The sequence below is a fragment of the Arachis stenosperma genome, chromosome 6, assembly GCF_014773155.1.
Source record: "Arachis stenosperma cultivar V10309 chromosome 6, arast.V10309.gnm1.PFL2, whole genome shotgun sequence".
NCBI classification, from domain to species: Eukaryota; Viridiplantae; Streptophyta; class Magnoliopsida; order Fabales; family Fabaceae; genus Arachis; species Arachis stenosperma.
The window spans coordinates 17,297,634-17,311,116 of record NC_080382.1 but is presented as its reverse complement, the minus strand read 5'-3'; the positions used below and the strand labels follow the sequence as shown (position 1 = coordinate 17,311,116).

Below are 13,483 nucleotides of genomic sequence, written 5' to 3'. Positions count from 1 at the left end.
ACATAAACATAAACCATGCTTACCTGTCACAGTTTATGTCTAAATGGTAAAACGTATTAACTTAGCACGGTTTACATAATAATATCAGGACATGCAAGTAAAGAAATTATAATTGTTGCGTTTCTCTCTTTTATTTTATTCAAGTAAATTATCCTAAATAATTTAATAACTGATTTTTATGTACATATAATATTTTTATTTTATATATATATATATATATATATATATATATATATATATATATATATTATCTCCACTATCAAAATTTACTCGTAATTCACGAGTAATCCGTGAAAGAATCTTATGGTTTATGTTTATGATGCTTCCTTCATCCATCGTTAAAATTTACCACAGTGTGTTAATAGTAAAACGTAAAAATATTTCAAAAATTATATAAAAATGTATCAGAATATATAAATAACCAATTCTTAATTATTATAACTGAGTAAATATTTCTTTCACTTATTTTATATAGGTAAATTGTGCTCTTTACTATATATCATCCTTTTTTCCTTTAAGTTTTGTAGGTTTCGTCAATTTTTGTTTTTTTGTAAGGCATTAATTTCCAAGCTTGTTATAGTTGGTATACATATGTTGTGTATTAATTAAGCTGTACCTTAGGCAGGTAACATACAAGACAGGCTCCATCATAGCCGACTAGCCGTATCAAAAACTCAACACATATTTGAACCTAATAGACTAATAGTGTTCAACACGAACCACAACCACCTCTTCTTTATCCTCCTCCTGCTTCTTCTTCTACATGGTTCCACCACTCCCCAAATTAAATCACTAAATTCCAAAAATGCTTCTTCTTCCACCGCCATTCCTGTTCCTCATCTTCCTCATTCTCCAAACAGTAACACCACTACTCCTCTCCCCAATCTCAAAAGACCCCTCCACCCAACTCTATACCCTCTCCGTCTACGTTCAAACCCCACTCCAACCCACCACCCTCCACCTCCACCTTGGCTCCTCCCTCACCTGGCTCCTCTGCAACAACTACAACCACCGCATTCCCTGCAACTCCTCTCTCTGTGCCACCTTCAACTCCGGCGGCGCCTGCTCCAACAACACCTGCTCCCTCTTCCCCGAAAACCCCATCACCAGAAAGACCCTCCTCTCCACCGCCAACTTCGACACCCTCGCTCTTCGCACCTCGGACGGGTCAACTCAGGGTCCACTCGTCCAAATCAAAGACTTCGTCTTCTCCTGCTCCACGGTCCAATTACTCCAAGGCCTGGCCCAAAACGCCACTGGTTTAGCCGCTTTGGGCCGAAACAACCTCTCCCTCCCGGCCCAAATAAGCGCCTCTTTGTCCACCACTCGTTGCTTCGCTCTCTGCTTACCCGCTTCAACCCAGAGTCCCGGCGCGGCTATCTTCGCTTCGACCGGACCGTACATTTTTAATTCCAAAATTGACGTCTCCAAATCTCTTGTTTACACTCCACTCATTGTGAACCCCGTTGCGGATACTGTTATCTCTTACAACGGACAACCGTCCGATGAGTATTTCGTTAACGTGACTTCAATTCGGATCAACGGTAAGGATGTTCCCATCAACGCGTCGATCCTGGCCATTGATCAGGACGGGCTAGGGGGGACCAAGATAAGCACGTCAGAGCCGTACACCGTAATGGAAAGTTCTGTGTACAAATGGTTCGTAGAGCTGTTTGTGAATGAGTCGTTGGCTTTTAACTTGACGGCGACGGAAGCCGTTGAGCCGTTCGGGGTGTGTTACCGTGAGGGGGACCTCAGTGAGACGCGCGTTGGACCCGCGGTGCCGACCGTGGATTTGGTGATGCACAGCGATGACGTGTTTTGGAGAATATTCGGGGGGAATTCGATGGTGAGGATTGAAAAGGAAGGGGTGGGTATGGGTTTGTGGTGTTTGGGTTTTGTTGACGGTGGGGCGCATAGGAGGACCAGCGTTGTTATTGGAGGGCATCAGTTGGAGGATAATCTCGTGCAGTTTGATCTTGATTCCAATAGATTTGGGTTCAGCTCATCGCTGTTGCTTCAAGCCACAACTTGTTCTAATCTTAATATCTCTAATTTTGTCAACAATAGAATATAGTTTGCAATTGTGTATAATACTTTGTAATTGTAATTACTAAATTGTGTAATTAAATAAGAGCATGTGATAACTAATGAAGTAATGTATTATATTGTGATTAATTCCACTCAACAAAAGCAACTACAATGGCCTTGTTATATAGTTCAGCAGCTCAAACAAGATTGACTAGCTAGCAAAACTGAAAATTCTTTCATGAAATCTCAATAACTCTGAATGAAGGAGATAAAAATTAACCAACACATATTGGGGCCATGCCAAGCACTTATTTTGTAACAACATTAGGAGTCTAGGACTACTAGGACTAGACCAGAATAGAGCCTTCCATGACGGTAACAGCCTTACCTCGCAAAAGCACCCTTTGGTTCTGCTCGTCAAGATGAATTTTCAAAACTCCTCCTCGTGATGAGGCCTGTGCAAATAAAAGTGACTTGAGTTGTTAAGTAAAACAATGACAATTCGTAATCCCAGAGAGTTAAGAGGAGAGTACCTGATAAGCATTGAAATCACACTTTTGCAACTTCTTGCTCCAATAGGTAGCTAAGCTACAATGTGCACTCCCGCAAACAGGATCCTAACAAAAAAATTATTCAGCATTTGTAACAAAAGTGTAAGGGTCACAATAAAGTTTAAAGGTGGAAAAGTGAGTGTGGACATAGAATATGCAAGTTTGGATGTCCAAAAATATTTCCATGTAGAATTAGGTATTAATAATATCACATTCTATATTTTAACTTAGAAACACTTAAAGAAGGGAATTAGGCATCTAAAATCTGCAGTTATCACTATTATTGAGTTCACAATCAAGTTTTGATCTTCATCTATTAAGCAATGAGGAGGACATGGAATCAATCACCAATTCTATTGGAGGAACATAATGTTCTTATCAGTCATATTACCTCGTTGATTCCGAGTTTAGGGCTGAAGAATCGACTGAAGAAATCAAATCCTGACTCTGAAGGAGCAGACCCCGTAACAATTAACCCCCTTCCAGGATATTTGACTATTTCATCAATTTGTGGCTGTACTTCTTTCACAGCTGCTCCAGATTCGAGTACAACCTAGAAGAACATGGCATGCTTCATATCAGCATATTTTAAGTGCTTACAAGTTACAAATTACTCAAAAACATAAATCCCTACTTGTTAGATTTTCAGGCAAGAATAGAGATATATACTGCAGCAACCGTTCTTGCCATAGTATCACAAGCAAACTAAATCATAATGTCAATGGAAAAAACTAGAGCAATGAAAGAGAAAAAAAAGATTTAGTTGTTACAAATATGTCATCTGTATTCTTTGTCTTCTTTACTTCAACTATGGAAGCAGCCTTAACGTTCAACGCTGCAGAAACTTGTGAAATCTCAGGAGAGTTTAATTCTACAGGATGGTCAGCAGGAAAACCGAATTCCATATAAAATCCATCATCAGTTTCACCATTATTAACACTCTTTGCCGGGATTTTCTTGACAGTCAATACTCCAGCTAGCGTTTCGAATTCGATTACATCGGAATCCACCAGGCCAGATGAGAACACAGCGTGTGACGCCGCCAATGTGGCGTGGCCACAAAGATCAACCTGCATAAAATAAACCCTTAATCAAGAACTTGCCACGCAGTCTTCATTACTTGGTTCAGGGAAATGATGCTAAAATTACGAAAGCGATAGAGAAGTTGAAATAACCTAAGATACAAAATAAAATTACATTTAGACAAGATTGACCAGAAAGAGTATCGTTGACTATCGAAGAGCCACAGAAATCAGGAAATTAGAATGTGAAAGTGAGTTTGAGATGAATGACCTCAGTAAGAGGAGTGAAGAATCTGATAGTGAAACGGGAGTCAGAGATCTTATTTAAGAAACAAGTCTCGGAGATGTTGAACTCAGCAGCCACAGCTTGCTTCCATTGGCGATCTCTTTCTTCATCTAACAAACAAACTGCAGCAGGGTTTCCCTTGAATGCTGACTCAGTGAACGCGTCCACCTGCACTTCCACGTCATCTTATAATATCTAACTGCATCTGCATCTGCATCTGCATCATCATCATAATGAATATATAACAAGCATCCATACACACTAACACACATACCACTGAGTACTTGACAGGTTCCTTTGCCATCGAAAGATTTTCTGAAGCCAGAGATGAAGATGAAACACAACGCTGTCTCAACTCTGAAGAGTAAAGTCACTAAAGTCAAACACACCGTTTAATTTTATTGAATTAGAAAGCCTTGAAAAGCAGTTCACATTTTACAATGCTTAGTATTCATATTTGAACACTAATCTGCACTAAAAATGTAATTAAATTTTCCCCTTATATTAGTTTCTTATTTCGAAATATTATATATTTTATAAATAAATGAGTCGAATGTCTGTATTTCACTGACTTGGTATTTGAAATAATAAACCGGATCGGATCGAACCGAAATGAATGGGTGACACTCGGAGAGTTTGATGCAAAACCGGTGGCAACGCGAGTTTGCTAAACCGGACCAATTCAAATCTGGTAGAAGAAATAAAAGGCAGATGCAGCTTCAGTGCCCCTCTGCCGGAAGCTATCATTTCCTTGCGGAGGCTGCCACGGCCGCCGTCGCCAAGATGCTCTGAGAGTGTTGAGTGGAGAAGTCGAGGGAGAAAGAAAAGAGATTGATAGTTTACGAGTGATTAGGGCTAAACAATTCTAGTGGACTTGTAACATTTGGGCCCTAACTCTTTCACTCATGAGATATGGATTTTTTTTGGGTTGTTCAATATGTTACCATCACAAAGAATGGATTTGGTTTGCAACCAAGGAAAAAAAATCAATGAGAAGAGATACTTTGGACTTGGGAAGACATCTTAGTATCTTACTAACCCAAGAGATATATGTTTCTTATTTCAAAATGTACTAGAGAAGGGACCGTGCTACACACAGAAATAAATAAAAAACACCAACAATAATTAAAACATCAAATATAATTATGAAAAAATGACAAAACACATCACATATTATCGCTATGTGTGAACAAAAACAAATAAAGCTGAGTATTACATCATGCAATATTGTTAAAGACTTCTCTTAAATACTACATTTATACTTTATAGTATTGTTGTTAGGTATCGAACTATTGTTTTGAATAAGCATTGTAATGCCTCTTTTTATTTGATTAAGAATTATAATACCTCTCTTTTGATTTGACTCTTGATAATGTAACATATAATTGTTCCAACTTGTATGCTTGCAGAACTCTTTCTAACCATTGCCAAACTTGATATTACCTTATAAACAAATGTTGTGAAACTCTTTACTGACGGTGGTTTTAATGAAACAATATTGTGCTATTAAGTCGAGGAACTTCAACAAATAGCAAAGGCTTTATGTGAAAATTATTTACAAAAAAGATCAACATTTTTAAACTATTCTAATTAATAAAAATGTATAAATTCCTTATTAATCATACCTTGAGAAATACACAAAAAAAGATGTTAGAGAAATATTTATTTAATATTTATTAATAATTATATTTATTATAATTATTATTAGTAGTAGTAACAAAAGATAATATGAGAGAAAAGATTTTTTAATTTTTTAAATGATTCAAAAACTGATAGTTCCATTAAGTCATCAATATCTTTAGAAAAAGATATGAACTATGAACTTAGAAACTTGTTGAGGAAGAAATTCATAAGAACTTGGTGTGCATTATTCCTATTAGGTGGTTCCAAGTGCCATTTTCATTGATTAGAAGAATTTAAGGCCCATTTTGGGGCCACTATTGAAGTGTTTTTTTTTTTATGAGCAAAGGGGCATAAAATCCAAGAAACAGAAAAATTACATAGAAATCATTCTAGTAAATTTAATTCCAGATGTATCTGCCATAAGCGCCGCAGAGAGAAACGCCGGAGGAGAAGAGAAACACATAAATCCAATCTGACAGAGGTGAGCCTTCTTAGCCAACACTATTGAAGTGTTTTAAGTTAAAATGATTCAGTTAGTAATGTGTAAAATTAAGCATGTAAAACATTTAAAATAATGGAACTACTTAAAAAAGTTTGACCGCATATTATAACTTACCACTCTATCTTTTGTTACATCATGAAAAATAGGCTAAGATAACTTCAAATATAATCTTCTAGTACAAAAGGGAATATAATCACCACTTCAAGAGCTTCTGCCTCCAGCTTACCAGCAATAAAATCTGACAGATCTACTTCTTCAATTAATCCTTAATTGACATTTGGATGGAATTCAACCATGCGAGCAGCTTCAAGCCAAAACTTCTACTGCTGAAAATTATCTTAGTATAAGAGTTTGGTGCCCTCAGTGGCTCCAAAACTTTTGCAGCTTCGTCTACATCAATGAAAATTATCTTAGATACTAACACTTCATTTTCCTTCACTCTCGAACCCCTTTTCAAAACCTCCAATGTGAGGTTATTCAATTCTTTGCAATAAATTTGCACCGCAGAACTCCCATCACCTTCATGCTCCTTCTAAAAATATTGGATAAAGTTGTAAGGTTAAAAGTGGACGATGTTGGTATGGATGTGCTATAGAATTCATATCAACCAACCTAGAAACACATATAACAATGAGACATAAAATTAATCATGGAAAATAACAACAAAATTCTTATAATTATTACTGCTCTCTAGCCATAAAGCTTAGTTTTTTGTATTTACCATAACAACAAATAGCATTTAAGCTTGTGGCACACAATAGACAACAAAAGCAGCCCATTCCACAAATCATGAACAGAGTATTGATGTCCAAAGAAAAAAATACAATTATGTAATACTTTTTCCTCATAAAAAATCAAGAATCGATATAAACTTAATCAACAATTAAATTTAGATTCTTCCAAAGAACCATCACACATAAATATGAAAAAAGCCATAGTTGATGAGAACTAATTATTGAATTAAACTTACCCATTATTCATGATGCTCCCTAACATGACGTGATAAATACTCTGCTACTCTATCTAGTTGTGTCAATCTAAAGACAACCTACATTAAAAATCAGAGACCAAGAGACATCTTATCAAAAGAGTTGATGTTGTGGACCAGAATTAACACTAAGTTCAGAATCAAAAGAAAATAATGAACAATAAAAACATGAAAAATAAAAATTACTGAATAGCAATTATGAAAATACCTTATATATAATATGTTCAAAATAGTGGTGATACTAACATTTACATCACTATTAGGAAATAAATCAAAATTTAACTCCAACACCTCGATGCTTGATATTGTAAAAAAGTTCTTCAAACAAATACTAAAATTGAGAAGCAATAAAATTAGGCCATCCCTCAAAGAGACTGGAACTCAAAACCATCAAGTTTGACCTTTTGTCTTTCTAAATCAACTAATGAAATTACTAATATCATATAAAGGGTCAAATGAATTTGGGAAAAAAACATAAAAAGCAACCGAAGGGAAGTTAGAAACTTGATAACCTACATTATCTTATGCAATTTTCAAATATATATATTATGTGCCAAAAATTGGTCAAAAACAGATTCAACAAGTAATCAATTATTCTGTTGAACAATTCTAAGTTGTATTATATGACATTGCCAACAGATAACTTGTTATGGTATGTCTTAAATCTTAACCGAAAGTTATTGCTATAACTCCAACCAATAAACAAATTATTTTTCACAATTGTGGTAAGTAGTTTCCATGTCTAGCTAACCACCAGAGAAGACAAAAAAAAAAGTCGAAGGCTTATTTGGTAAGGTTTGGGACTTTGGGTATACTGTATAGATATCAAAATAGCAATCAAGACAAATACTTACTTGAAAGTTATACACGAAGTAAATCATTCACTGTGATAAGAGAGAAAAACTAAAAACACCAAGACTATTTTTTAGACACAATTTCAATTATGTAAAAAAATAAAAAGAAGAAAAGAGATGAATGTGGATTTTTCTTCAAAAAGAATGAGTTTATAAGTTAAACAAACTCATAAACATTAAGGACAGCCGAAAAAATAGAATTCAAGAAAAGACAGTCTATGAATTTATGATGAGCAAACCATCCAAAGTTAAGACTTAAAAAAAAAAGCATTAACCAATCATATCAAAAGTAATTGGTATCACCATTTTATTTTCTAGACTTGAAAGTTGCAGGGCAACAATAAGTGGTTCAATCTCGACCATGTTTAAAATGGGAATTTAGTTCATCAACAAATTTTCTAAAGACGGTGAATCTAAGCATAGTACGTCTATAATTAATACTTGATGATTAAAATGGATTGTGTCGTTGCCATATGTACAATATAACTTTGACTTATTTCACTTCAAAATCTTGTTCAAATGCATAATATAAAAATTGTACTTAATAGGATAATACTATTTTTATGAATAAGCTTTAATTATGAATGAAAAGATATATACATATAATATCTCAGCGATAAAGGAGAAAAAAAATGTCATGTGAAATTGTTTTCCCTTTTCATAGCATGGTATGACATTCTATCAAATAGTTTAAACGCAAAACTCAAATTGAAAACTTAATAATATAAATGTATAGTCTTTGAAGAAATAGACAACAAAATCATGATTATGAACTATTTAGAGGTAGTTATATAAAATAATATGATGATAACAGAAATTGACATGAACAGAAAAAGAACAAAAAAAAGATAATAAAAAAACTCACTAAGTATTTCAAACTTAAGAACCATTCTAATAATGTAGTAGAATAAATCAGAACACATATATGAACCAACAGGATAAGAGTATAGCATAGAGTAGACATATCAATGGGAGAAATGGAGAAAGAAAAAATTGCCGTGTCTTCACGAAACTCACCAGATCATACTTAAATTCGAAATTATATTGAATTTCATTCACATCACCAGAAAATGCCTTAGAACATAGATCAAATGTTAGAAAAAATTCATGATAAGATGATTGAGTCAAAGATAGAACCAATGACTTCAGAAAGAAAGAGTAAAAATGAAATAAAATAATGTAAAATTACAAATGTTCATAACACGCAGCGGAAATAATAAAGTAATCCTATTGATCTATTTTGTGCTTAAAACTTTATTGAAATAAGATGGGTTAGATGCCAATACCTGAGTACCCTAGTGAATGAAAACTTTCTCCTTCGATAGTACAAAGGTACTATGTATATCCACACCGAGACTGATCCTTATTGTCAACTCCTTAACCAATGGAAAAAATTGAGAAATTTCTTGCAACTCCTTGCACCAGCAATTCTTCACTAAGAATTGGAATATTTGTGTATGTGGAGATAAAAAAAAAAAAACTTGTGTTTTCTTTCTTTTATCATATACACATATATATAGTATGAGATTGGTGATTGATTTGTGAATCAAATTACAACTTAATTTGAAACAGAATCAGTTAGGTTGTTATCCATGTTTAAAACTCATCATAGAATAAATAATTAATTATTTAATATTCTCAATTATTATATTATTATATTCATGGTGCTAGCAAAGAATATAATAATATTCCATTTGAATTAATATAATTATTTATTTGATCTAATCAAAATAATAATTAAATGATTATTTACCAAGGATTAAAACACTCGTTAGTGTGTGACCTCATAAGTTCAATACTAAGCGGGTAGTAAATTAGTCATACTAAATTTACTAATCAAGGTTGGCATCTAGCAACGATCCTTGACGACCCGATAATATGAAGTAATAATATTTTTACTAAGAACCCAAGATGAACAAAAAATATAACTCATTCCATCTTTTCAGCTCTTGGCTAACTTTTAGAGTACGATTTGATTGTTAAACTCTAACTTGTTACCATTATTATAATGAATTATGAATGACTTAAGAAACTCATTTCTTAATTCATTCAAACCCCTTGGCCAAAGCATTGTTTATTTCATTCGTTATAATTGTAGAACTCAAACTCATTACCATAGTTGATGGATTCCATTTTGACTAATCATTAATTCTACAAGTATTTAAATCATACCTAATATCTATTCAACTAACACCATAGGGTGTTAGATGTCCGGAATCAAAGTATAACAAATACATTGTTAATTATTATGATAATCGCAGGTCAAAGAAAAATTCTAATATTATGTTCATCATAAGAATATCATATTGACAAATATACGGTAACTATAACCATTAGGAACTCTTAGAGTGAGTCAGTTCAATGATTATATCTCTATATATACCATTTATATATATAATTTAATAAATAAGATCTATTAATCTTCATCCAATGAAGACTATTATATATATATATATATATATATATATATATATATATATATATATATATATATATATATCCGAATCACTAATGTCCCATTTTTAGTGATTCTACGATAAAGAACAATTTAAATTAAAAGTACTAAAAAAACGTATATCTCATTATTACGATCCCTATCGTAATTATTCGTTTCTAATTTTAATTAAGGATACTATCATAAATTATAAAAGTTTATTCTTATAAAAAGGAATAATAATAATTCATGATAGTATTTTGTTAGGCATACACACTTATCTCCAACAATATCCCACTTGCACTAGAGCCAATGACAAATTAGATCTAGGACATACATGTATTTCCAACAAAATCTCCCACTTGCACTAGAGCCAATCAGTCATATATTTCAATTCCAATTCTCACATGTGCTTATCAAACTCTTTTGATCCAAGCGCCTTAGTGAATGGGTCTGCTGCATTATCCTTCCCAGCAACCTTTTGAATTTCAACGTCTCCACGTTCAACAATCTCTCTTATCAAATGATACCTTCTCAAGATATGCTTAGATTTTTTATGTGATCTTGGCTCTTTTACTTGTGCAATGGCTCCATTATTATCGCACAGTAATGGAAGTGGTTCTTTAATTGAAGGTACCACACCAAGCTCGTTTATGAACTTCTTCATCCACACAGCTTCTTTAGCAGCCTCACTTGCTGCTATGTACTTAGCTTTAGTCGTTGAATCAGCTACAGTAGCTTGTTTGGAACTTTTCCAACTCACTACACCACCGTTTAAGGTGAAAACATAACCTGAAGTAGATTTGCTATCATCTTTGTCTGAGGCAAAACTTGCGTCAGTGAACCCTTTTGGTATAAGTTCAGAATCTCCATAGATGAGAAATTGGTCTTTGGTTCATCTTAAATATTTAAGAATGGTTTTAACCACCTTCTAATGTTCTTCATTGGGATTTGCCGGATATCGACTGGCTACTCCTAATGCATATGCGACATCAGGACGTGTACATGTCATGGTATACATGATAGCTCCCACTGTACTAGTATATGGTATTCTACTCATGCGTACTCTCTCTTCAGAAATTTTAGGACAATGCTTTCTGCTGAGAGTAATTCCAGTGCCTATTGGTAAATAGCCCTTTTTGGATTTTTCCATGTTATACATTTTTAATATGGTATCAAAGTACATAGACTGTGAGAGTCCAAGCAACCTTTTAGATCTATCTCTATAGATCTTTATTCCTAGAATATAGGCTGCTTCTCCCAAATCTTTCATGGAGAATTGTTGAGATAGCCAAGTTTTGATATTTTGCAATCCTAGTACATCATTTCCTATTAGTAATATGTCATGAACATATAGTACTAAGAAAATACTCCTACTAAACTTTTTGTATATACAAGGATCCTCTTCACACCGGATAAAATCAAACTTTTCGATTGTCTTATTAAAGCAAATGTTCCAACTTCTAGAAGCTTGCTTTAGCCCATAAATGGCGCGTTGTAGCTTACAAACTTTACTATGATCAGACTGAAGTGTGAAACCTTGAGGTTGTGTCATGTACACTTCCTCTTTGAGTTCTCCATTAAGAAAAGCTGTTTTCACATCTATTTGCCATATTTCATAATCATAGTATGCTGCTATAGCAAGTAGAATCCAAATAGATTTGAGCATTGCCACAGGAGAAAATGTTTTTTCATAATCTATTCCCTCCTTTTGACGGTATCTCTTGGCAACTAGACGGGCTTTATATGTCTCTACCTTACCATCTGCTCCAATCTTTTTCTTGTAAACCTATTTGCAACCAATAGGTTTTATATCTTTTGAGGGTTAAACCAAAGTCCAAACATTGTTGATCCTCATATACTCTATTTCGGATTCCATGGCACTCTGCCATTTTAGACTTTCAGAACTTTGCATTGCCTCTTGATAAGTCTTAGGATCATTATCAGCATAATCAATCCCATTTTTCACATCATCTTGCACCATCAGGTTTGGCTTTAGTGGTGGACGATGTTCTCTAGTGGAACGTCGAAGAGGTAGTTCTTGTACCAAATTTGGAGGTTGCTGAACCGATTCCAAAGGTAGTTCAAGGATTGGTTCATTAATCTCTCTTTGAACTACTATTGGTTCGTTATCCTCAACTCTTGAAGATGATAAATTTGGTGTTAGTTTGTGTACATCCAAAGTTGGTTGCTCAACTTGAATTTCATATTCTTGAGCTTGTACTATTTCATTGGTTTCTTGAAGTTCATCAAGTTCTATTTCTTCACCTTGTCTTCCTTCAGAAAGAAATTCCTCTTCTAAAAAAGTTCCACCTCTTGCTACAAACACTTTGTGGTCAGAAGAGTGATAGAAATAATAACCTATTATTTCTTTAGGGTAACCAATGAATCTACATTTATCGGACCTAGCATCAAGTTTATTACTTTGTAATTTCTTAACGTATGCTGGACATCCCCAAACTCTAATGTGTTTGAGATTTGGTTTTCATCCTTTCCATATCTCATATGGTGTTGAAGAAACTACTTTAGTGGGTACTTTATTTAGCAAATATGCTGCTGTTTCTAAAGCATAGCCCAATAAATTCAATGGAAGATCAGTAAAATCCATCATGGATCGAACCATATCTAATAAAGTTCGCTTCCTTCTCTCTGAAACACCATTGTGTTGTGGAGTACCAGAAGGTGTCCATTGAGAAAGAATCCTATTTTTCTTTAAGTACTCAAGAAAATTATCATTTAGATATTCTCCTCCTCTATCAGATCTAAGCACCTTAATGCTTTTACCTGTTTGATTTTCAACTTCACTGCGAAAAATTTTGACCATTTCAAATGACTCAGATTTGTGTTTCATAAGATACACAAAGCCATATCTAGACATATCATCAGTGAAAGTGATAAAATATGAATATCTTCCTTTGGCTTAAATTTTCATTGGTCCACAAACATCTGTATGTATTAGTCTCAATAATTCTATAGCCCTTTCTCCATGTCCCATAAATGGAGTTTTGGTCATTTTTCCTTTGAGACAGGATTCATAAGTTACATATGATTCATAATCATATTTGTTAAGGTAACCTTCTTTATGTAACTTAGAAATTCTTTTTTCTCCTATATGACCAAATCTACAATGTCAAAGATATGATTCATTTACTTGATTATTCCTCTCTCTTTTGAGAGTAGAAACATGCATGA

General features: G+C 33.9%; 2 protein-coding genes across 3 annotated transcripts; one reads left to right on the top strand and one right to left on the bottom strand.

Moving 5' to 3' along the window:
* Nucleotides 1–623: 623 nt before the first annotated feature.
* LOC130936611 (probable aspartic proteinase GIP1) lies at nucleotides 624–2,192 on the top strand. Its single transcript, XM_057866702.1, has one exon. The coding sequence runs from the start codon at nucleotides 806–808 to the stop codon at nucleotides 2,075–2,077; it is 1,272 nt and encodes a 423-aa protein (XP_057722685.1). The 5' UTR covers nucleotides 624–805; the 3' UTR covers nucleotides 2,078–2,192.
* LOC130936612 (uncharacterized) lies at nucleotides 2,145–4,749 on the bottom strand. Of its 2 annotated transcripts, none has more exons than XM_057866704.1 (7): nucleotides 4,463–4,749; nucleotides 4,165–4,247; nucleotides 3,876–4,058; nucleotides 3,353–3,652; nucleotides 2,974–3,135; nucleotides 2,565–2,648; nucleotides 2,145–2,486 (listed from the first exon to the last, which is right to left on the bottom strand). In XM_057866704.1, exons 1-7 carry the CDS (start codon nucleotides 4,635–4,637, stop codon nucleotides 2,379–2,381), a joined length of 1,095 nt encoding a protein of 364 aa, XP_057722687.1. In that variant the 5' UTR covers nucleotides 4,638–4,749; the 3' UTR covers nucleotides 2,145–2,378. The 2 variants fall into 2 exon arrangements, with proteins under 2 accessions (XP_057722687.1, XP_057722688.1); XM_057866705.1 differs by having other exon boundaries at nucleotides 4,499–4,747.
* Nucleotides 4,750–13,483: the final 8,734 nt, after the last annotated feature.